This window comes from Hypomesus nipponensis, chromosome 3 (assembly GCF_054491055.1).
Source record: "Hypomesus nipponensis isolate SF chromosome 3, ASM5449105v1, whole genome shotgun sequence".
NCBI lineage: Eukaryota > Metazoa > Chordata > Actinopteri > Osmeriformes > Osmeridae > Hypomesus > Hypomesus nipponensis.
This window is the reverse complement of record NC_140363.1, coordinates 15,046,406-15,071,940: the sequence shown is the minus strand read 5'-3', so window position 1 is coordinate 15,071,940 and position 25,535 is coordinate 15,046,406. Positions and strand designations below refer to the sequence as shown.

The following is a 25,535-nucleotide window of genomic DNA, read 5'->3' as shown; positions in this document are numbered from 1 at the left end:
CCCAGTCGCAGTGTAAGAAAAATTGAATGACAGTGAGCAAAACAGCAGTAATTATAAAACTAATTACTAAACCCTGATGATGCCCATAGGCTTTGCATAACTAAATTTAGAAGAGGAAATTGCTTTTGGCTGCATGGGAGGCTGCAGGCGTGTTTGGGTTATTCTCTTTATTTCACTTCACAAACACACACACATACATACACACATACACACACACACACACATGCCAAAGAAAGTAATTGCCATGGAAACAATTAGTTGTTCACCTTTTTTGTCGCCCCAAACAGCTTCGGGACGTGTTGTTGTTCAACAATGTGTTTTGATGATGCGGTGCAGTGTAGTCGACTTTGTTAAGGTTACAATTAAACTGAACAAGCACTGCACAAACAATGTGGCCCAGTCATTTCCTTATTGAGTTAGTTGACTTTAATTGAGAGACGCTGTGTCTCTCCAGACCTGGGTCCAATCCCCCCTCCAGTCACATGACCAGTACAGTAGTATGAGACTGATCTCAGTCAGCGTGTTAACTTCTTTTCTGGATGTTTTCTGCAAGGGTCGCAACACCCTCGAAACATCCATCACTATCTCCGTACTGCAGAACCCTAGAACATAGGGTTAAGGTCAGGAGTTAAGAGTGTTCATCACCACTGTCCTTTTCCTGTGCTGCTTTGGTGATGTGAGCGTTGGTCTGTGGCTGTGGGGGAGGAGACTCTGGCCTGGTCATTAGTGCGTCCTCATGTTGGGATGAAGGAATAAATCAGGCTGACACATGGAATAAACGTGGTAAGGCTGGTTATTGAGCGTCTGGTTTCAAAGCGCTCAGGCTGGTTGTCTAGTCAGCGGGAGTTAACGCAGACACAAAGTGGTACAAATCACCCTCTTCTTCCTGTGGCACAGAAACGCACATACCTACACTCACACGCACGTACACACCTACACACACACACACCTACACACACACACACACCTACACACACACACACACACACACATACACACCTACACATACATCCTACTCCTACTGTAAGAATGTCTTCCCCCCAGCCTTCCCCCCAGTCTTCCACACAGCCTCACATCCCCACATCCCCACAGTCCCACAGCCCCACATCCTCACATCCCCACAGCCTCACAGCCCCACAGCCCCACAGCCTCACAGCCCCACATCCCCACAGCCCCACATCCTCACATCCCCACATCCCCACAGCCCCACAGTCCCACAGCCCCACAGTCCCACAGCCCCACATCCCCACATCCCCACAGCCCCACAGTCCCACAGCCCCACATCCCCACATCCTCACATCCCCACATCCCCACAGCCCCACAGTCCCACAGCCCCACATCCCCACATCCCCACAGCCCCACAGTCCCACAGCCCCACATCCCCACATCCCCACAGCCCCACAGTCCCACAGCCCCACATCCCCACATCCCCACAGCCTCACAGCCCCACATCCCCACAGTCCCACAGCCCCACATCCCCACATCCCCACAGCCCCACAGCCTCACATCCCCACACCCCCACAGCCTCACAGCCCCACATCCCCACAGCCTCACAGCCCCACAGCCCCACAGCCCCACAGCCTCACAGCCCCACATCCCCACAGCCTCACGTCCCCACAGCCCCACAGCCTCACGTCCCCACAGCCTCACATCCCCACATCCTCAGTCGAAGGTCCCTCTCCAAGGACATCCTGTAGCACAGACTAAAGCCCTGTTAACCCTAACCCTGTTAACAAATAGGATGATATTACAATGCAGAATGAGAAGTCAAAACAATAGGGTTGTATAACGTGTATATATATATATATATATATATATATATATATATACAAAATACAGCAAAAGCAGACAACACATTCACAGTTAGTTTGATCTAGTTAGTTTGTACTCTAAACTACTCCACTCTACTCTACTCTACAGTACTCTACTCCACTCTATTCTACAGTACTTTACTCTACTCTATTCTACAGTACTTTACTCCACTCTATTCTACAGTACTTTACTCTACTCTATTCTACAGTACTTTACTCTACTCTATTCTACAGTACTTTACTCTATTCTACACTATTCTATTCTTCTCTACGATACTCTTCTCCACTCTACAGTACACTATGTTACTGTCCTCTACTCTTGAGTGGAGAGTGTGTGCTCTTCATGAGGAGCCCAGAGGGAGATGGGATTGAAGGGCATTTCCTCTTACATACTGTAGTAATGTCCTTAATAATCATGTTAGCCAGCTCCACGTTCTGTATTAGACAAATGGAACATTATTGGCTTATGGACTCCAGTAAATAATTTAGAGTCCAATATTCAAGGACTGCTTTGACAGTAAATTAAAATGACATGAAAAGAGCTTGTTGAACAAAGAAAGTATCCAATCAAATTTAATTGGCTTGACGAAAGCCACGGTAATATGCAGTGTAATTAATCTGAGTAGTCTTGAAGGTTTTTACAATCCAGAATGAATCAAAGTGTCAAAAAGAATTCCTTGATATGGTGCTTTTATAGTGTAACCATGGCAGCATGGTAGTGTAGGATTCAGACTGTGTTATCAGACTGATGCTCAACATGGGCCACCATCACCCAGATCTCTCTAATACCCTAACCACACAGCAACACAACTGCTATTTAACCAAACTATATTTTTAATTTATTTTTTTTACTTGGAAAGTGATAGACAGAAAGAAAGAGAGAAAAAGGTTGAAAAAAGAAAAACAAGCAGGGAGAGACTGCAAGGTGTCAGAGGAAGGTCGCAGAAGGTTCCGAACCTCTGAAGTGTTTTGTGACGGTTCCTCCCCCTCTTCCTCCCCCCTCTCGCCCAGGACACAAATGACTCTTCTAATCAGCCCATTAAACTGCACCATTCTCTGCCCGACCTGCCCCCCCCCCCCCAAACCCCCCCCCCCCCACCCGCCCCCTTCTAATCAGCCTGTTCGCTGACTGTCTCATACAGCCTGATATCGAATCCAATGGATTTTTACTGTTTAGCCTGTGAGTGGGGGACTGAGAGGACTGGGGCAGGCAAAGATAGAGATAGAGAGACAGGCATCGAGGGGCCAGGTCTGAGAAACCAGACAATTCATGCGTGAAGCATTTAGCTATTGCCATCTCAACGCATGACTAACAGTTCTTCAGTCACCCATTTCATTTATTAATATCTATAATAAGTCTTTCTGATAGCAGAGCTCTCTAAAAGCATTTCTCTCTCTCTCTTCTCTGTCTCTATCTCTCTTTTGGTCCCTCGCTCGCTCACTTTCTCTGTGCCTTTCAAACACACACATACACACAAACACTCTTTCTCCATCTTTCTCTCCCTCGTTCAGGTAGGGTTGATATTTGGCCTGCGCAGATTAAGAGGGAGAGGGAAGGTGAATTGACTGCACCTGCCCTCCTATGAGAGAGATAACAAGGCCATGCCACCATCCACATCACACGGATGAACTGTGTGTGTGTGTGTGTGTCCATTCCTGTATGTGTGTGTGTGCTTGTGTGTGTCACCAACTTGGCTCTCTAGCATTAGTCTCTGACTACCAATGCTGCAGTGAAGTCCTTAAGCACGGATGGGCAGAATCAGAATGGTGGTCCAAATAATCACTCTTTAGTATTTATCAGCAACAATAAATATCTTACATTGGCCCTTGTAATATATCATTCATTTTTAATTGGGATGCATTCAGTGCTGTCAGGTCCACAGGTCTGAGTGGACTGTCTTCTGATTGGACACACAAACACACATCAACAAACACACACACATGGTATAGCAGGCTTGTATGTGGTCACCACCTCTGGGAATGGAGCCCAGTCAATCAACAGATAGCCGTAGGCCTCAGTAAGAGCCTTGGCCTCAAGTCAGGGCACGCCTGGCCCCCAGCACCACACGGCCCCCTCACAGCACCTCCATCTCCCCTTCTCCCGCCACGGCTAGCCAGCACTAGCCCTAATTAGCATGTATATGAATGTATGAATAATACATGCAGCTATATGTTTTTATATGGGAAAGATTTCTGCTCCAGCGTAGCAAGGTGGGTGATTCGGATAAGTTGAGTTAGCTAGATTTTCTTTATATTTGAAGAGTTTTCCCAGGTCTAAAATGCCTCTCTTTGTAAGAGAGTGGATTTTTGTGTTCCTTTACAGTTCCGTAAAGGGCTCAACAGTTTCACCTTTCTGGACAAGTCTACAGTAAAAAAAAAGCTTATAATGTGACTGTAGAGACTAAATGTTTAAATTATATATCTATTTGTAAGTACCTGAGTAGTATTGTTAAACAGCATAGTGGAACATGTACACAGAAATGATAATGCTAACATGACTTCCTCCTGGCTGCATGTCCCATAGGAGTCTGGGTAATGTAGTCAGACCTGTCTGTCACTCTGCTTGATATACACATTTGGTAATTGAATTAGGTTGAAGAGGGGTTCTGCCAAATTGACTCTGAAAGGGGGCAGGGAGATATAAAAGGCTGCTTAGGGTGTGGAGTGAAATGATGTCTTCTATTTTATGAAATTTCCTCCAGCAGTTTGAGAAAGCTTACCAGGGATATTGAAAGAGGCTGAACACATAAAACAGATTGTGATGTTCACGAAAATCTAATGGGATTTTGTTGTAGGATGTTGTACTATGTGTACTAACTCCAGTGTGTGGTTTACCACCTCCAGCCTCAGTGTGAAGTGTGCACTAGCTCCAGTATGAAGTGTGCACCAGCTCGAGTGTGAAGTGTGTACTAGCTACAATATGAAGTGTGCACTAGCTCCAGTATGAAGTGTGCACCAGCTCCAGTGTGAAGTGTGCACCAGCTCCAGTATGAAGTGTGCACTAGCTCCAGTATGAAGTGTGCACTAGCTCCAGTATGAAGTGTGAACTAGCTCCAGTATGAAGTGTGCACTAGCCCCAGTGTGAAGTGTGCACTAGCCCCAGTGTGAAGTGTACACTAGCCCCAGTATGAAGTGTGCACCAGCTCCAGTATGAAGTGTGCAGTAGCTCCAGTATGAAGTGTGCACTAGCTCCAGTATGAAGTGTGAACTAGCTCCAGTATGAAGTGTGCACTAGCTCCAGTATGAAGTGTGCACTAGTTCCAGTGTGAAGTGTGTACTAGCTACAATATGAAGTGTGCACTAGCTCCAGTATGAAGTGTGCACTAGCTCCAGTATGAAGTGTGCACTAGCTCCAGTGTACTGTATGTGAGGGGGGCCAGGCCAATTAGCACAGCAGACAGACTCCTGTGGTGTAAAGGCCCATTGTTTCCAGAGGGTCATGGAGAGCTTGTTACTCAGATTAATAACACTCTCTGTTTTCCTCTGCTCTTCATCTGCTGTCATCTGTAAAGGAGAGAGGCATCTCGCAACCAGAACTGAGAGGCTTAATTGTCACAGACTCCTCTTTGTGTGTGTGTTTGTGTGTGTGTGTGTTTGTGTGTCTTACCCTTCTCCTCTGTCTTAACGTAGCTGAGATCAGTGTTTCCTGCATCGTGTCTCGGCGCCGTGGTAACGCGTTGACAGGAACACTGGGGATGTTGAGGACATGATGCTATTAAATGATATCGACATCAATGAGCCATTCTGATTCTGAACTTTCTCTTTTTTTCTCCCTTTGTCCCTCTCCCTCTCGTTCGTTCTTGCTCGCTCCCTCTCATTCTCCACAGCTGTCTTTTGCTTTCTCTATCTCTCTCTTTCTTGCCTCTTTCGTCTCGCTCTCTCTTTCTCGCTTCCATCCCCTCATATCGCCCCCCCCTCCCCTCCCCCCGTTTCCCTCTCTGTCTCCCTCTCTGTCTCACTTACAGCATTTCATATTATGCAGATCCTTTAATTAAACTCTGCCGACGGTTGGGTTTGTTTTTGTCTCAGCGTGCTGCCGCTGAGCTCTGGGAGAATTAGCATGGCTTGGAAGTGGCTCCGCTCGGGCTCTCCCCACCCCTGTGTAACAGAGCCCTCTCAGTCGCGCTGGGAAGACGCCTCGCATCACACAGGAACGCACTCCCCCAGCCTGTGTCGTTTGGAGAAAGCGATTCGGGGAGACAAATTGGTGACAAATTTGATGATTTGTTCATCCGAGGTGAAGTGTTTTTTTTTTGTAGCGTAGGTGGTTCGGTTCTGTGAAGGAGGTCCCAGAGTCCTAAGCTCTTGACGACTTGAGGGGGACTTCTTGGTCTCACGGTAGACATTTCACAGGTGACCCAGGTTCAATCGCCACCTGTCACATACAGGTCCTATAGAAGTACGCTTCCAGTACATGGTATAATGCCCTCCACAGCCTCCTGCCACAGTGTGCTTCTCATATTAGCCCTCAGCTGGAGGTGTGCATCCCCAGCTAACACAGGCTGATAGCGATCCGAGTCCAGGTAGCGTTTCATTACTCTGCTGTGCTGCAGCCTGCGGCTGGAGTGTTATCCACTGGGGGGCTATCAGCCCTCCTCATCGGGCCGAGATCAAGGGGCCGCATCAGCCCCGGCACTGGCCCTGTCTCTGCTGCTGCACCATAGACATACATCACACCGCTACTCTACCGCCGCTCCAGCCTCAGGACCCCTCTCTGGGGAGCTGATTGGCTCTCTGTTCTGGGCTAGACGGGGAAGTTCATACACAGTTAAGAGAGAGCGGTTCGTGCTGGCGCTGTCTCGCTCGCTTCCTTCCTGTCCGCGGACGGACCGGAGAGGGTCCCCGAGCGCAGAGACCCTGAACGGGGGACGTTCTGTCCTCACACGGGGGGCTGCGTGTTTGTCCCCCGCTGCCCTGCGGGAGAGAGTCCCTGACAAGGTCGCGGAGCGAGATTAAACTGTGGAACACAAACAAGCGTCGCAAATGACACCACCCGCAACGCGCCCCGGATTCAGACTGAACTACCTCAGAGAGGGGGAGAGAGGGGGAGAGAGGGGGAGAGAGGGAGGTGGAGGAGTAGCATAGTGAGAGAAAGAGAGGGAGGAAAGGAGGGGACGGGCGGTGGACGGTAGTAGATTCAGAGAGAGAGAGAGAGAGAGAGAGAGAGAGAGGCCTTAATTTACAATTTCTTGAAAATTGCTGGAGGGAAAGACAAAAGAACAGGCTTGGGTTGCCAGGCAGCAGAAAGCCCTCTCTCATCACTGCCTATGTGATTGAGCCTATACAAAATCGATTTATTTCTGGGGTAACTCAGAATAATTGAAATACAGACAACGTTTGGTTCCAATTTACCAGCAATAAAGTTGTAATAGGGTTTTCTCTGCAATTTTAGCCTTAATGCACTCATTCTAAAGAGCAGTATTTTGCCAGTCGAACAAATAGCATCACTGGAGCTGGCCAGCAGTAATAGTCCCACATTGATGCACACATTAAACTTGTTAAATCAATTCAGGCTGACACTTTCTAAAGTGCCATGCCTGTTCTCTCTCTCCTCCACCCTACTCATAGACGCCTTATGTATCAATCACCACCATCCTAGTCTTAATGATTCAGGCTTTTTTGTTTGTAATTATTTATGCCTCGGCAGACGGAGGGACAGATCAGAGAGCCGAGAGGAGTGCTACCTGAGTGAGTCTGTATTTATGCCCTGGTCTAATAGACCTGATGTAGCTACATGTTGATAATGAATGTGCATGACAGCACATTGCTCAGCCTGACTTCTATAACCCACCTGATGGATCTGGCCTCTGAGTATCTCCTACTCTCACTGCTCCAGCCTCTAGAGTGGTCTAGAGGCTGGGGAGAGGCTGGGGAGAGGCTGGGGAGAGGCTGGGGAGAGGCTGGTTAGAGACGGGTGGTTGTAATGAGTATTATGGGATAGTAAAGTAGTGTGTCTAAGACCCAGGGGTGAGATGTACAGCTTAATTACATGTTCTGGGTGTCTTTTAATGACACTCCCTACTGGCTGACAATCACGTCTGATATACACACACCGGCTGTAAATCACCTACAGTGAGCTGAGCTCCCTTGCAGCTTAAGACGTTAAGACACGTCTACTGCACTGCAACATTCTACGTTCCTGCAGTTTGAGACTGTGTAGATGTGTACACATACTGTACACCTTATGGAGTATTGGGGAATTCTTACTTCTGTTCCAGTATTTGGGTTGTTCTGTAGGCCAGCTGATTCCCACATAAGACTAGCTCCAGTAATTACACTGTCTCACTTTGTGCGTGTCTGTTGTTGCATGGTAGCCAGGTACTGTAGCTGCCCAGGTAAGCTGGCTCCAGTAATGATATCGTCCCAGAGTGGCTGAATCCCTGTCTACATGCCCGGCTGGCAGCTGCACCGCCATTATAGAGTCGTCGGGCTAATCGATTAAAAGCGCAGAAACAGGGGAGATGTCTGACAGGACTGTACTAAGATGAAATTAGTCAAGGGGGGGGTGGTGGCGGGAGGGGGGTGTGCAGGAAGCATGGCGGCCACAGGTGACCCGGACCCCCTGAGGGACGATGGGGTTGGCAGGGAAGAGTGGCAGGGGAGACGGGGGGAGGAAGGGGGGAGGAAGGGGGGAGGACAGCAGAGCGAGCTGATCCCCGTGTAATTAGACAGACGTGTTTCAACAGGATTTCCAAATTATTACCAGCCCAGGAGAGAGGGAGATGGAGGGAGGGTGGGACGGAGGGATGGAGAGAGCAAGGAATGGAGTGAGGGAGAGAGAAACAGGCGGCAGGGGGATTCGGGGGGGGGGGGGGGGGGTGCGTAAAGGGGGGGTGGTGGGGGGGTTGGGGGGGTTGGGGGGGTTGTGCTTTCCAGCTAACTTGGCATCCATCCAGTGTGGCTGAAAATTACACGAAATTATTCAGCTGCCGGGGAATGTGAAATCAGACTAATTGCCTTTTGAGGTAGCCTGTAGCTGCACGCGTCTGGACCGGCCAAGACTGGACGGCGCCTCGTCCCTCCACTGCACTGCCACCGCCGTGGCCTCACCCCCTCCCTCACCCCCTAACCCCCCCCACACCCCCTGCCCCCCCACCCCCACCCCCTCGGCCCCGGCCTCGCCTGCAGCCCTCCACCTAAATCGATTTCACAGCTGATAGTCCTCCGAATCAACACATTTTACATTGCATGCTGAGGCCGCTTTTAAATGTAAATGTGCTGTAAACTGCACTGGTCCTTCTCCGCTCCCACACGCAGGCAGTGGAACATGGACAGTCAAGCTGAAATGTAGTTACTTCAAACGGGCAGCTCTGACTCTGTCTGATCCTGGTCTGGACGCAGTGATACACCCTCCGGTTCAACTTATCTGGCGCTGGAGAATAGGTTGTGAGAACACGGCCCTGTGTACAAACTGTTTCCTGAAGTGGGAGGCGAGAGAGGGAGCAGCGACGCGACAGGTCGTCCTGTCTGATTCAACACAGAGCCGTTCTGACGTGTTGGGTTGTGGTGGTGCTTGATCAGATGTCCCTTGTGTTAGATGTTTGTGTCAAGTCAGCAGCACTGGCCCTCTGGTCAGAGAGTTGCTTTGAGAACAGCTTTGAGCCTCCTATTCTGCCAGCCTGTCCTCTGTATCAAAGAGTCGGAGACAGACAATGGGATGCCAGGAAGCTTTTAGAATAGAGAAAAGTTGAAATAAACGTCCTCAGTCTGTTTAATTGGGTCTTTGATTGATCTGCTTTGGTTCCTCTTTTCCGTTGGCTTTCGACGTGCCTGAACTGGTCTTTTTATATCTGAGGCTAGCATCAGAGGACTTTTATTTTGCACTTTATCTTTCCATCATCACACAATTCCTCTAGTTTTAGTCCAGAATCCATCACCCAATCCCCCCCCCCACCCCCCCATACACACACCCACATCCTCACACACCCCCTCACAAACATTCCCCCCTCCCTTGTCCACACCATTAGGTCACGCCATCTGAAAAAAATGGGCGGTGGGGGGGGGGGGGGCGAGGCAGGGAGCATTTTATCTTGTTCCAAAGCGCATAATCACAACAATTACTGAGCACTTTGTAGGGGTCTGTCACTTCTGAGTGTGAGATCACCCCAGTCTGGTGTTACTGCTTCTGCTCCAGCCTCAGCTGCTGTTGCTACTGAACACTCTCTGTGCAATAAAAAGGCCTTTTGAAATCATCTAACGCTTGTTTGGACTACGGGGGCTGTGTCTAATGTTGAAACACCTTCTCATTCCCCTCCTGTGTGCCAAACGGCTCCATGGTAAATCGGTTAAAAACACCAAGACGAAGCTGTTCTTCTGAGGAAGGCTTTGGTGCCTGTTTAGATGTTGTTGTGGTCGTTGCTGTCGTTTTCATGTGTTGTTCTCATGTGTTTGTGTGTCGGGTGTGGGGTTTGTTTTGTGCATTCATTTTTGGGGGGGATGGAGATCAAAACGTGAATATTTGTTGTGGTTAATGATGAGGAAGCTGATGTCACCTGTTCATGGGCATTCAGTGATCAATACAGGCTGTACACAAGGGGTACGGGATAGGGAGAGGGAGGGGAGAAGGGACGGGAGAAGGGAGGGGAGAAGGGACGGGAGAAGGGACGGGAGAAGGGACGGGAGAAGGGAGGGGAGAAGGGACGGGAGAAGGGACGGGAGAAGGGAGGGGAGAAGGGACGGGAGAAGGGACGGGAGAAGGGAGGGGAGAAGGGACGGGAGAAGGGAGGGGAGAAGGGACGGGAGAAGGGAGGGGAGAAGGGACGGGAGAAGGGACGGGAGAAGGGAGGGGAGAAGGGACGGGAGAAGGGACGGGAGAAGGGAGGGGAGAAGGGACGGGAGAAGGGACGGGAGAAGGGAGGGGAGAAGGGACGGGAGAAGGGACGGGAGAAGGGACGGGAGAAGGGACGGGAGAAGGGACGGGAGAAGGGAGGGGAGAAGGGAGGGGAGAAGGGAGGGGAGAAGGGACGGGAGAAGGGACGGGAGAAGGGAGGGGAGAAGGGACGGGAGAAGGGACGGGAGAAGGGACGGGAGAAGGGAGGGGAGAAGGGACGGGAGAAGGGACGGGAGAAGGGACGGGAGAAGGGACGGGAGAAGGGACGGGAGAAGGGACGGGAGAAGGGAGGGGAGAAGGGAGGGGAGAAGGGAGGGGAGAAGGGACGGGAGAAGGGACGGGAGAAGGGACGGGAGAAGGGACGGGAGAAGGGACGGGAGAAGGGAGGGGAGAGATGGTTTTCTAAATGTACCTTCTTTCCTGCATGGACCCCTGTAGACATGGACCTGAGGAGGGAGGGAGGGAGGGAGGGAGGGAGGGAGGGAGGGAGGGAGGAATGGAAGGGAGGGAGGGAGGGAGGGAGGGAGGGAGGGAGGGAGGGAGGGAGGGAGGGAGGGAGGGAGGGAGGAAAAGAGGAAAAGAGGAAAAGAGGAAAAGAGGAAAAGAGGGAGGGAGGGAGGGAGGGAGGGAGGGAGGGAGGGAGGGAGGGAGGGAGGGAGGGAGGGAGGGAGGGAGGGAGGGAGGGAGGGAGGGAGGGAGGGAGGGAGGGAGGGAGGGAGGGAGGGAGGGAGGGAGGGAGGGAGGGAGGGAGGGAGGGAGGGAGGGGAGAGGCTAGACTCGCACAAGAGTTGGGGAGGCTGGGGTCTGGACGGGACCATGATGATCTACATCAAGGCTGTTCTCTTGGTAGATGTTTTGGTTAGTGTGTGCTTGAGAGCCAAGGTTCAAGTCCCTGTGCAGCATGGCAATCCTCCCTATAAGACTGTCTATTTCTGTACCAGAGGCTGTGTTTACACCCGCTTCAGACACCAGCCAATACTAAAATAAGTCCTTGGCTGATGTTCCCCCCCCCCCTCTCTTTAACACACGATAAAACGCTCACTGGCAGCCTCCACCAATCAGGTTTCCACTAGAGCAGTTAAACTATTTTATGGCAGTCGCCCTCAAAGCCTGGCAGTCTTAAATTCTCCCTCAGTAATGGTAGATTAATTTCAGGCTGCCTAATGCAATCCAGGACAAAATACTTTAATGTGCTACGTAGGTTCAGGCAGAGCTGGGATGAAGCAACTGCAGAACAGAAATCTCTCTGTCTGTACCTCTGTCTGTACCTGTTTATACCTCTTTATGCCTGTCTGTACCTCTGTTGGCTGGGAAGCCTGTTGATACCCTCTGCTCTAAGTATCTCCACATCTACAGTTTCCTTTACTAATTTTCCACCAAGGGCAACGCTTTCAGCTTCTTCTCTCATCTCTCTCTCGCGCTCTTTTTCCTGCACACACACACACACACACACAGTACACACACTCATCCCAGATAGCTACAGTATGGTATAGTGGAGGTCATGTAGTGTGTTCAGCGTTCCTGCAGGACTAATAAAGTGTCTTTGAAAACACACACAGAGATAAGGTGCGGACGGTGATAAGACTGTGGCCTGCGTCTTCCTTCAGCCTGCCTAACTGTCTCTGAACACTGCATGAATACATCTTCAGATGGTGTGTACCTCTCCCTCTCCTCCCCTCTCTTCTCTTCTCCTCCCCTCTCTTCTCCTCTCTTCTCCTCTCCTCCCCTCCCCTCTCTTTTCCTCTCCTCCCCTCTCTTCTCCTCTCCTCCCCTCTCTTCTCCTCTCCTCCCCTCTCTTCTCCTCTCTTCTCCTCCCCTCTCCTCCCCTCTCTTCTCCTCTCCTCCCCTCTCTTCTCTTCTCTTCTCCTCCCCTCTCCTCCCCTCTCTTCTCCTCTCCTCTCTTCTCCTCTCCTCCCCTCTCCTCCCCTCTCCTCCCCTCTCTTCTCTTCTCCTCCCCTCTCTTCTCCTCTCTTCTCCTCTCCTCCCCTCTCCTCCCCTCTCTTCTCTTCTCCTCCCCTCTCCTCCCCTCTCTTCTCCTTTTCCCCCTTTCCTCTCCTCTATCTGACTTGGGTGTAATAGATAGCAGGAGCCCCCTACTAAATCACCTCTGACCAGCCAGCACAATGAGGAAACTAATCCTCCTGTTTAACTCAACATTTGCAGTAAGATGACTTGTACCCTAATGGCTATTAATTATTTCTTGTCGCCTCGTCCTTCCTATCCCTCTCTCCCCGCTACAATTGTACTCCGTCCCTCCCTCCCTCCCTCCCTCCCTCCCTCCCTCCCTCCCTCCCTCCCTCCCTCCCTCCCTCCCTCCCTCCCTCCCTCCCTCCCTCCCTCCCTCCCTCCCTCCCTCCCTCCCTCCCTCCCCCCACTTAGTGTAGTCAGCGGATTCTGTCATTTTATCTAATGCATAATGTTCATTTCAGACCTTAATTACGTTTAAATGAAAATTGGCTGAGGAGGAGCAGGATGGATTGTGGGAAGGCGTGGGAGCGTGCGGCGTGTCCTGGGGACTCCACGCCGAGACGAGACCAGAGCTCAGCGGTTCAGAGTTCATTAATTTTTACTGCTCAGGTAGTTTCCCCCGGAGTGCGTCTCTGATTCTGACTGAAGCACACACCAACCCATCGACTAGGCAGTCGTGTGTGTGTTACATCTTTGTGTGTGTGTGTGTGTTCACTGATGCTCCTGTGTTGTATAGAGCCTCAATGTGTTTCTGCAGCAGTAGACAGGTCCATTGTGCGTGGTGCATTAGCAGTTTGTGATAACGTTCCTCTCCCCTAGCCTACCCCAGGCTTTGCTCATTAGGGAGAGGCGGAGAGAGGGAACATGATGGACAGGGAGACAGAGAGAGACCGAAAAAGAGGGGGCAGAAGAAAGACGAAAAGAGAGAAAGAGGGAGTGAGGGAAAGAGAGAGAGAGAGAGAGGGAGGGAGAAACTTAAGGAAGTAGAAACGGAGAGGTACCACATGATCACAAAAGAGAGAGAGAGAGAGAGAGAGAGAGAGAGAGAGAGAGAGAGAGAGAGAGAGAACAAGAGAAAGATAAACAGAGGGGGAGAAGAGGGGAAAGAAGAGAGAGAAAGAGTTGAAGAATGGCAGATGTCTTCATTACCCTCTGTTACACCTTCATATCTTGACCTGTTTGAGCTGGAAGAGGATAAATCCTCTAAGGAAGGTGGAGCCAGTTCCAGAATTCATATTCAATGGCGGGGAGGATAGAGAAAGATGTATGGTTGTGCTTGTGTGCATGTTACCATGACATTGTTTGCCTAATGTGTCTCTGTAATGAGATGGCATCAGCAGCAGTGGTCACCTTAGTGTTTCAGTCCTCCCACTGTGTGTGTCTGCTATTTCCACGCTGATTAGAGACCGTGACTTTCATGGTCATAAACACAAGGTACTTACACACACACACACACACACACACATACACAACACAGTATCAAACAGCTTCCCACTTGAGGTTGGTCTGAGTCTGCCTACATTTATCTGCATGGACTGGCACTGCACTGGAACACTTTGACCTTGCCTCAAATGACAAGTGTGTTATAAAAGTGGATTATCCTTAACAAAGGATATCATTTTAAGGTTTGAAGTATCCATCTACTTACAGTAGCTCTTGACCAATGCCAAAGACCTGTCTCAGTCAAAGACCTGGGCTTGAGTCCTTGCCCTTTCATCCAAGCCAATCTCACTATTTTCTAATGCCTTAATCCTAATCTAAGTGTCAAAGGGCATGATATTACTCTCTGTCCTGCCCTCTGATATAATCCTACTCTGCTGTAATCCCAGTCTAAAATGGATCCTGTCACCTGATATGTCTGGTCAGGGTTAGCCAGCCAGCCAGGCCACCAGCCAGCCCACCATCCAGCCAGGCCACCAGCCAGCCCACCACCCAGCCAGGCCACCAGCCAGCCAGCTAGTCCCTCAGCCAGCTAACCAGACCACAAGCCAGCCAACCCTCCATTCAGTCACCCAGCCAACCTGCCTGCCAACCAGCCAGCTAACCAATGATCCAGCCAGTTAGCCAGCCAACCTTCCGAACAACCAGCCAGCCAGCCAGCCAGCTTTCCATTCCCTGGTGCTAATATTTTTCTGCCTCAGCAAGTTCTGATGTTGTTGTTTGTCAGACTGAGACAGTAGAGCTCCTCTCTGTCTCTTCTCTGCACCACTCCATGTCCTGGACTAGACACAACTACACACTGTAAACACTCACTCACACACACACACACACACTGACAGACAGATGCACAGCAGCATGCCTCCCATCCATCGCTCCCCATCCTTGTCTGTTTCAACGACTACCTCCCTGAGGTGACATCACAGGTGGTTGGAAAGGCTGATCTGCTGCTCTGTACGAGACAACTGTCTGGCGCTGTCTCCACGCCTCACTCTCTTTCTCTCTTTCTCTTGCACTCCCACTCTCTACAGTATCTCTCTCTCTCATCTCACTTGCACTCTCTCTCTTTTTCTTGCATGCTGTCTTTCTCTCCATCTCTCCAACTCTCTCTCTCTCTCTCTCTCTCTCTCTCTCTCTCTCTCTCTCTCTCTCTCTCTCTCTCTCTCTCTCTCTCTCTCTCGTTCCACCTTCATTCTATCACACCCCCTGATTTCTCTTCTCAGCTGTCCTCTTTCTCTATGACTTCCTCATGGTATCACTTCCTGACCCTCCCTCTTACAATAGTGTGCACACACACAAACACACACACAAACACACACACAAACACACACACACACACTCAAAGGCATAGACAGACACACAGACTTGGTAATCATCTTTGCTGTCTCCATACTTGGCTGAGTGCCAGCTGGTGTGTGTTGGAGTCAAGGACATGAGTAGAGGACATGAGGGAGAGCGAGAGAGAGCTGGAGGATTCTAGACATGGAGGAAAAAGGTGGAAGGGAGAGGGAGGAGGGAGAGGTAGGGATTCAAAAGAGATGGAATGGATGGAAAAAAGGCTTTGTGTGTGTGAGAGAAAGAGAGGAAGAGAGAGAGAGAGAGAGAGAGAGAGAGAGAGAGAGAGAGAGGAGAGTGGGAGAGAGAGAGAGAGAGAGGAGAGTTGGACAGAGAGAGAGAGAGAGAGAGAGAGAGAGAGTGGGAGAGAGAGAGAGAGAGAGAGAGAGAGAGAGAGAGAGAGAGAGAGAGAGAGAGAGAGAGTAGTAGGTTATGAAGTGTATGAAGACAGTGTGTCTCAGTTGTGTCAGCAGTGTAGTGTCTGGGTCTCCAGTCTCCCATCTCTTGGCACTGTTCGACTGAGTGTCATATAGAACTGTGTGTGTGTCCTCCAGAATGAAGGTTGGCCAGTGCTGTCCTGGCATCTCCATCCCAGAGCAGCTGATTAACAGCAGGACCAGCATGCAGCTCAGTAATGGACTGTTTGTTTAGCTGTCGTTCTGCTGCCATAGGGCACACCAGTCACTCTCTCCCCCTCTCAGACTCTATCTCTTTCTCCATCTTTTTTCTCTCTCTCCTTGTCTTTATCTCTCTCTCTCTGTCAGCCTCTCTCTCTCTCTGTCTATATATCCCTCTCTAACACAGTTAGGCCATAATGAATGCATTTCCAAATCAGATGAGATTCTATTTTTCATTACTTCTTCCCTTCCGCTCTCCTGGGTGTATTGATTGGTTAGAAATGCCCCTTGAACTTGACCTCCTGCATCGTGTTGTTCCATGTCAATAACATCTGCTGTCACCCTTTCCTGCCCACCTCCTCTTCACTTTCCCCACTCCACTTCTTCCCCTCCCCCTCTCCTCTGCTCCTCTCCCTGTCTCCTCCCTCCACCTCTCCTCTGCTCCTCTCTCCATCTCCCCCCTCCACATCTTCACCTTTCCCCCTCCACCTCTGCATATCTCCTCCTTTCCTTATCTCTCCTTTTCAACTCTCCTTGTCCCCTTCTCTGCTCAGACTGAGTGAAGGGGTGGATATTGATGACTGGAGGCCTGAGGGTCTGGGCCATGGTGTAGATGTCAGACTGTATTTTGATCCATTTCCTATCATCAGTGATGCGGGCAACAGAATGGAGAGACGTCCTGTGAACGCTGACTTTCGGAATAAGAGCATACCTAGACGCCTCCCCCAATCCTCTATTGTATTTTTGCCAAAACAAAGAAAATAGATAGAAAGGAACTGAATGGCCCAACCAGTATATCCTCCTGTCCTGCTCTCCTCCTCTCCTCTCCTCCTCCTCTTCTCCTTGAGGTTTGATATGAATCGTGTCTGGACAGTCCTTGTCACCCAGTCAGCTTGCAGGGCTCTCAGCCCGCCCTCCTATCAGGCCATCTGACACCCGGCCACTGGTGATGAGGAGGGGGAAATGGTGGCGTGATGAAATACCAAATCACTTGAGCAGGGACTCCACTGCCTCTACAAACCCTTCCTACACACAGTTACTTCTCAGCTGAGCACTCCTCCAAGCTCTAATCTAGCATCTCGGTCGAGACTGAGTCATCGATACACACTCCACACGCGCACACACACACACCGGTACGCGACACATACACGTGTTATAGACACACCCAGTTAGGGGTCAGACACACACAAAGGCACACACACACACACACACATTTCTATATGACACGACAGATATACACACACATACTAAAACATAAGGCTAAAAAGCTGTTGTATCAGTTGTTGGCTGTATAGTATACTGTAGTTAGTTGTTCATTCTGTATTCAAAGGTTGAAGGTGCAAAATGCAACAAAAATAAAATAATTTGTGTCAGGAAAACGAAAAATATTAAATTATTAAGCAACCTACCCTATTATCAAGCTGACTTGCAGCTACGGTTAATTGCGGAATTCCCCTCCATGTTAATATGTCATGAAAAACAAGAGAAAAGAGATAATGAGGCACATAATAATGATCTAGAGTAGCTGTCATTTAGGCTGGGTTTATCCGTTCCGAAGACCTCTCCTCTCCTCTAGCTGCCCCTCCTATCCTCTCCTCTCCCTCCATCACCCTCTCCACTCATCTTTTCTCCTCCTCTCCTTCTTCTGCCCTCCTCCTCTCCTCTCTTCTGCCCCCTCCTGCTCCATACTAGCTATGTCGTTAGTGTGGAACCACCCACGTTAAAGTTTGATGTCATAAATGAGCAGAGAGATCATGAACATGGATTATTAAACAGGTCATCATGAAAACTTGAACAGCAGTGCTAGAAAAACGTTGGAGAGAGAAAACTAATTAAAACAAATGCTTCAGCCTCTGTCTTGGTGTGAATGACTTATTAAGTGAGCAGTGAATACTGGAGAGGTCTATCAGAAACTATCATTAGACTTGCTCAGTAAATTACTTAATGTTTTTCCCTGTGATGAGCAAGCGTTTGGGCCGGAGAGTGAGGATGGGAGAAGACAAAGGCAGGGCCCATCTGAGAAGAAAAGACAGAGGGAGAGAGGACAGGAAATAACGGTTTATTGTCATTTGAGTGTGTGTTTGTCTTTTAAATTAAAATAAAAGGAGGCCTGCTTTTCATGACCCTATTTACAGTCTGTCTCCAGATGGAGTGTGTGACATCAAACGGGTTGGACTCTATGATACCAGCTGACATTGTATTGGTTTGGAAAGCTGTCATACTCTAGGGTTTACTTAATATTGGTCAACCAAGATAACTGCCAGGACAACTGTGGCTTCTTCATGAAGATATGGAGGGGGACATGCCCTGTGCCCCCCACCCCACCCCCCCTCCCACACACACACACCCCTGCTGGTATGGTCACACATCCGTACTGGAAAGCTGCATATGGTGAGGCCGTTGACAGGCTGATAGATCAGGGCTGACACTTGCCAAAATGTCCTCTGTCTCAGCCAGCTGCCATTTCAGCCTTTACACCCGGCTAATTGAATTGGCAATTTGTGTAACAGTACCTGTCCCCAGGCCACTGGTTAGACGCTGGAGACGGCGTTTAGCCGTGCGCTAATCCTGGGGTAGCGAGGGAATAAGGAGCTAGCGCGCTAACCGCTAATGCTTCAGGAGGAATTACTACAGATGTGGAATGACAGTCAGGGGGCCGCTGTTACCAATTTTCCATTAAATGAGAAATAAATTAACAATAGCAATAATGTTGACTTATAAAAACTGAAAGTTAAATTGACTTTCAAATCAAGCGCCAGGGTTTTTGAAATTGCCACTGTACCGAGAATCAAATAGTGTTTACTGCAGCGATGCAACAGAAGCTATTGTGACAAGGCTGCATTAGACTGAGACAGGAAATATGGAGAGCGCAGGATGGAAGCTGAAATCCTGCATCGTGAAACACTGTTAGTTTACATTACACTGTTCATCTCGTTTGCATACGTTTCATTTTCAGAGTTCTTATTTCTGCCATCTCCCAACTCCAAACGTTAAATAGCAATATCACTTCTGGGCTCTGTACTGTAATAGGATATATCATCTTTAGCTACTGTTCCTCAGCTTGATTTGAGCTGCTCATGAATAATAAGCACTTACATAGACAGGGCCGATGTCCCTTTCTGTCAATTGAAACGAGCGTGTATTGACCTACGGTTGTCTGTTTACCATTAGACCACATGTGTCAAACTCCGGTCCTCGAGGGCCGCTGTCCTGCATGTTTTAGATGTTTCCCTGCTCGAACACACCTGATTCAATTAAATGGGTTGTTATAACGACCATTCATTAGAATCAGGTGAGCTGGATCAGGGAAACATCTAAAACATGCAGGACAGCGGCCCTCGAGGACCGGAGTTTGACACCCCTGCATTAGACCAAAAAGACACCTCAGTGGCCTGTGGACCACACTGTAGCACACTGTCCCAGGAGGGCCAGTGCGTCTTCTCCAACCTGCTCTGCTACATGAGCATGTGTCTGCTGTGACACCTTCCTTCCAGCACAACCAGGGCTCATCATTAGCCTGCTTCAGAAAGGCCCTCATTACCTCTGAGAGTATTACCACAGGTGTCGTGGCTGTGTTTTATACAGCCTGACTAGCGTTTTTATGGATCTCCTTAATGACATTGAACAGGAGGAGAGACATGTCCAAATTCCCTCGTTAATCTGCATTTATGATTTGGAGAAACCAGAGGGACAGAATTAGCCCCCAACGTCATGGAATCACTGCCAGCAGCTCTTTAACATTTTAATCACCTTACAGTAGACAGAGTGAGGTGTGTGCATGTGTGTGTTATGGTGTTATTAGGCCAGTTTGTGTCTTAACCAAGGGTGGGGGAGAGGGGCGGGGTGTGTGTGTGTGTGTGTGTGTGTGTGTGAGTGCAAGTCTGAATGTGTGTGTCAGAGAGAGCTGGGTGTGTGTGTGTGTGTGGGGGGGGGGGGTGACAGACTTTAAGGTGAAGGGCCATCTCTACCCATAAGGCACTGCTCTGAATTGCTAATGTCCGTGTTATTAAGCAGTGGTCCACAGGCAGGAGAGTCTTCAAGGTGGCCGGAGTGGCTGCTTCCTCTGCACCACTTTAACATTTTAACTTCTCCATTATAAAATATTAACCGCCCATAGTTTCCCGCTTGAAAAGAACCCCAAGGTCAGGGAGTTTTCCGCATATAAAAGCGATCTGTCAGTGATTTCCATGGGCCGCGTGGGTTTTCAGCGCAGAGGCTTGTGATCATGAAGGACCATTGTGGAGGAGAGGAAAAAAAGATTTCCACCATGGTGTCAGATGGAGTATAGAAGATGATAATTGAAGTTGGTCGAGAGCACTTTGATCTCTGTGATACTTCTGACTGTTCTACATGAGCTGTCTGTTTTAGTGGCGGTACGTTGGGTGGGGTGGGGGGAGTGGAAGAGAGAGACAGAAGAGATATGGAAAGAGTGAGATCGAGAGAGTGAGAAAGAGATGGTGTGAGAGAGTGAGAGAGTGAGAGAGTGAGATCGTGAGATTGGGAGAGTGAGAAAGAGATGGTGTGAGAGAGTGAGAGAGTGAGAGTGAGAGAGAGAGAGAGAGACAGAGAGAGACAGAGAGAGAGAGAGAGAGAGATAGAGAGAGAGAGAGAGAGAGGGGGGGGGGGGGGTGAGGTGACGTGAGAGCCGAGATGAGCTAGTGTTCCGGTACAGTCTTTGTTACAGTTAAGTATGTTGTCATCCCTGGTCGACTTTGTTTACACATGGTGACTTCCAGTGTATACGATGGCTTCCATGCTTGTGTGTGTGTCTGTGTCTGCAACAAGGCAGTGCTAAACGCTTCTAGCTCCCTCTGCTGTGCCTTTGTGCCTGGGTCATGTAGAACTGTTATTTTGGGGGGTTACCCAGCAGGTTCAACCTTGTTTGTAATCACCCTCCTGCCCGTGTGTGTGTATTTGTAAGTGTGTATCTGTTTAAGTGTGTGCACACCTGCACATGCCTCCCTGTGTGTGTGTGTGTGTCTCCAGGGCTGGCGGCCTGCTGTTGTTGTCTCTCCAGCCCATGTTGTTTGGCATGGCTGGTCCTGGGGGAGGGGAAGGGGCTAAACGCTCGCAGCATAACTGCAGGGCCTGCTTCCCCGGGCCAGGCTGGAGCTGGCCGCAGCCCACTGATGGGCCAGGTTGGAGCCGGCTGAACCTGGGGAGGCACCCAAGGACACGAGCCTCTCATTCTGCATTCTCTGACCCCCTCTCCACCCCCTCCCTCCTATCATCCCCAAGGCCCACCTGAGGCCTCCTCTCTGACTCCTGCCCCTGGACCCTCCCAGGGGAGACCCTGTTTGCCGCCCGCTCTTTGAGACTCTTTAATGGCCATTCAGGGCTTTTTATTACATCATTAATTGCACTTAATTCAGCAACATTACCCCGACGCCAGGCTGAGCTCTGAAAATTAAGCACAGAACACTTTGTTATAAAACTCCCTGTAATGAGGCCTGTTGGGACAGGCTCTGTTAAGTCTGAAATCACCGCAGGCGCTTTTTCAACAGCCACGCCGCGTCGGGCCTCCACCGCTACTTTTAAGTTGCTGGTCTTGAAAAAACACCCGGGGGCAGCGTTCTGTGGTTGCCACGGCGGCAGAATCAATGCCATGATATAATCCCTCATTTTAAACCCCCGGCTCGCTTTGTAGCAATCAGCCATTTGAATATGCACAACGCTGGATAATGTGTTTTTATGTGTGTGTGTGTGTGTGTGTGTGTGTGCGTGTGCGTGTGTGTGGGTGTGTGTGTTTGTGGGTGGGTGCGTGTGGATGGGTAAATTAAAATAACACATTTTAAAAGTGTGTGTGTGTTCTCCAAATATGTACATTATTGAAAGATGTCTTGCCCTCCAAGATTAGTAGTAGTCAGCAGGTGCGTGTATGCGTGTGTGTGTTCACAGCCTGTCCCAGGTGAGCCGCTGGCTGGATTTTATATTTTGTGTTCTCTTTTAGCTGTTTCATTTTGCAAGAAAGCCACTTTGAATGTTGGAAGCTTTATTGACTAGGACTGTAATAAGTAGATTCAATCAAAGAAAAAAAGCTGGATTGCTGTGGAGTGATGCTTTTTCTTTTTGTATTCTTAATAAAATAGACAAAATATTATTCAATGCAGACTCACCAGCAAAACTAATGTATTTTAGTCCCATAACATAATAAAAAACTTTGAAACTGCAATCTTTCTTTTTTTCCAAATCAACAGTTCAATAATAGCAACATTTTTTGCAGGCAGAGAATGATATAAAAATGATTTACATATATGTTTACTACTGAACGTCTGAATCTTCTGTGTTAAATGTTACCGTATTGACACGATTTATATCTGTGTCTGTGTTTCTATGTCCATAGTGTATTACATACATACATACATACACACCTCCCTCCCTCCTCGCCAGTACGTGTGTGTGTCTTACCTGGAGTCTTCCTGTCTTTCTGTCTTGTCCCGTGTGTGTGTGTGTGTGTGTGTGTGTGTGTGCGTGCGTGCGTGTGTGTGCGTGTGTGTAGCTATCGGCAACCAGCGGAGGAGAGCTCCTACTGCTGTCGCCTCAGACATCTTCGAGCCACACCTTGGGAGCCACATACTACAGGTAGGAACTGAGAGAACACACACACTCTCACACTCACACACACACACACTTTGTCTCCACACACACGCTCACACACACACACACTCTGTCTCCACACACACGCTCACACACACACACACTCTGTCTCCACACACACGCTCACACACACACACACTCTGTCTCCACACACACGCTCACACACACACACACTCTGTCTCCATACACACGCTCACACACACACTATGTCTCCACACACACGCTCACTCACACACTCTGTCTCCACACACACACACACACTCACACACTCTGTCTCCACACACACACACACACACTCTGTCTCCACACCCACACACACACACACACTCTGTCTCCACACACACGCTCACACACACACACACTCTGTCTCCACACACACGCTCACACACACACACACTCTGTCTCCATACACACGCTCACACACACACTATGTCTCCACACACACGCTCACTCACACACTCTGTCTCCACACACACACACACACTCACACACTCTGTCTCCACACACACACACACACACTCTGTCTCCACACCCACACACACACACACACTCTGTCTCCACACACACACACACAGGATTGCTTGCACACACAAACATTTACATTACATTTACATTTAGTCATTTAGCAGACGCTCTTATCCAGAGCGACTTACAGTAAGTACAGGGACATTCTCCCTGAAGCAAGTAGGGTGAAGTGCCTTGCCCAAGGATACAACGTCATTTGGCACAATCACAAACACATTGTACGTTGTCTTTGGCAGTGTTTTATTTTCGTATACATTTTTCACACTTTTGTTACTTACGCAGTATGTAGTGTTCAGAATTCAACATTTCTTTCCATTATTATTTCAAGGGATTACGCCACCTCCTCTTTTTAGATGTACTGCCAAGTACAATTTCACATTATCATAGCCAAGTCGAGTTATTAAATTAAAATTATGAAACTATGATAATGATTAACCCTATTAGTCCCTGAGGCTGCTCAGCATGTGGCTTGCCATGTTAGTCTCTCCCCCAGTCCTTATCTGTGTACATAATAGGCCCACAGGCTTCCTTTCCTTCACAATGGAGCAGGGAGTCCATCAGATAGCACTGCTGATAGGACAGTGTAAGCTGCCAGCCATACTTAGAGACCATGCCTTTGTTCTGACATTCCTTCTTCTTTTCAACACTCCCCGCACCCCCCTTCCCCGGAATTACATTGCTTCAAAATGTATTTAATTTTTTTTATTTTTGGGGCGGGACAAATCATAATCTGATGACCCTTTTATCCTGCATGGCAACAGAATAAATGCCAGGTTTATATTCAAAACCCAAATCTTAAAAGATCTGGTCTTGTGTTTGATGAGTAAGGGTGCTGGGTGGTTGCAGGGGACTCACACAGCCTTACCTTGCCTGTCGCCCCGCGATGGACATTGTGATGTCATACGTGTGTCATGCGTGATGTGAACATGAAACCAGCCCGGCGTGGAGCAATAGATACCCCGGTTCCCCTCGTCCCGGGAGATCGCCATGACAACCGCGCTCCACCCGCTCGCCCGGCTTCCTGCTTCCTGTTAAGCGGACGGTGAATAGGAAGTGACACGTTGGTTTCCCAGGTAGAGAGAGGAGGGGGAGATGTCTCCCTAGCCATTATCGACGACAGACAACAGATCGCTTTCTAAACGTCACGGAAGCCGCTTGTGCACGTGTGCTGAGGCGCAGGGGGGGGGGGGGGGTCCGCTGTCTGGCGATAAGCGCTCGTTGCCGCGGCACCAGGTTAAGTGTCTGACAAGGAAGCGGAAATTTCTAATTAACATCAATAGCAGACAGGAAGTGTGTCCAGGCGTGGCCTTTTGAGGAAAGGACTTGTTCCTGGCAAATTGTCCTCATTAATCTTGGGCTTAATTGATTGTGAAAAGTTTTAGGATGACATTTTAAGAAAGCATGCTCGGCTGGTGATTGATTGGAGTAAGATGAAGTCATAATGAATGCACGGCAGTCATTACTTGTTGAGCACTGCTGCTAATGTTAGACAGATTAGGCTTGCGTTTGATAGGGCTTAATAAAGAGAGAGGCCTTGATGAGGTCCCCATCACTAACACTCCCTACCTACCTTCTCAGGCTGCTGTGTGGGGGTGTGTGTGTTTGTGTGTGTGTGTGTGTGGGGGGGGGGGGGTTGGTGTTTTGGGGGAGGGGAAACCAACCGAGTGTTGTGTCTGTAGCAGTATAGATGTCCCAAGGCAGCATGGCTGTCTGGCCTCGGTCATGTGACGGGATTAATCGTGCTGTGTGTGTGTGTGTGAGTGAGGGAGTGAATGGGGTGGGATTGGAGCTCTGGCACCCTATCAGTCCTCTCATTGTGTCCAGGCTGGCCTCCCCAGCCTCCTTTGTCCTCTGGCCTCTTTTGGCACTCCTGACCTCACTGACCTGGAAGGAGTTCGCATGGAGACCAGCCCTCTGTGCTCTTTGTTTTGTCCAAATACGCTGAATACATTTACGACCTAGGTTTGTCAACGCACATAATCAATTAACTGATAGAATATGCAGAGATCGCAGAGGGGAGCTGACTGTGTCTGTCCCCATGTGACCCCCCCCCCCGCCCCACCCCCAGTGTTACGTGGGAGATTCAGGGTGCCTGGCTGTTTCTGCAGACTACAGTTTTGAATGTAGTTTTCTTTTGGTGGAACAAATGGGACACATACACAAAGGTATCTATAGTAACTGGGACCATGGTCACACAACCAGAGACTCAGAGACCCAGTGAGGTGTGAGAGTGTGTGAGCATGTGTGTGTGTGTGTGTGTGAACCAGCCTGAATCCCAGCCCTGTGTCCTGTAGTGAGTGGGCCTGCAGTATCTCCTCTACCAGTGTGTGATCATGGCTTCACTTTGGCCCTCCTCAGTGTCCCAAGGATGAGGTGTGACGCTGAAAAGTTTCCTCAGAAGCAGTGAAGTTGTTT

At 49.4% G+C, this 25,535-nt stretch overlaps 1 protein-coding gene across 1 annotated transcript in view; it reads left to right on the top strand.

The window, feature by feature from the left end:
• Positions 1 to 25,535, top strand: part of npas3 (neuronal PAS domain protein 3) — a 184,700-nt gene that overhangs the window by 66,772 nt on the left and 92,393 nt on the right. The window contains exon 4 of the mRNA XM_084683274.1: positions 22,498 to 22,580. Within this exon, the coding sequence (XP_084539400.1) occupies positions 22,498 to 22,580 (83 nt within the window). The remainder of the gene's footprint in view (positions 1 to 22,497; positions 22,581 to 25,535) is intronic.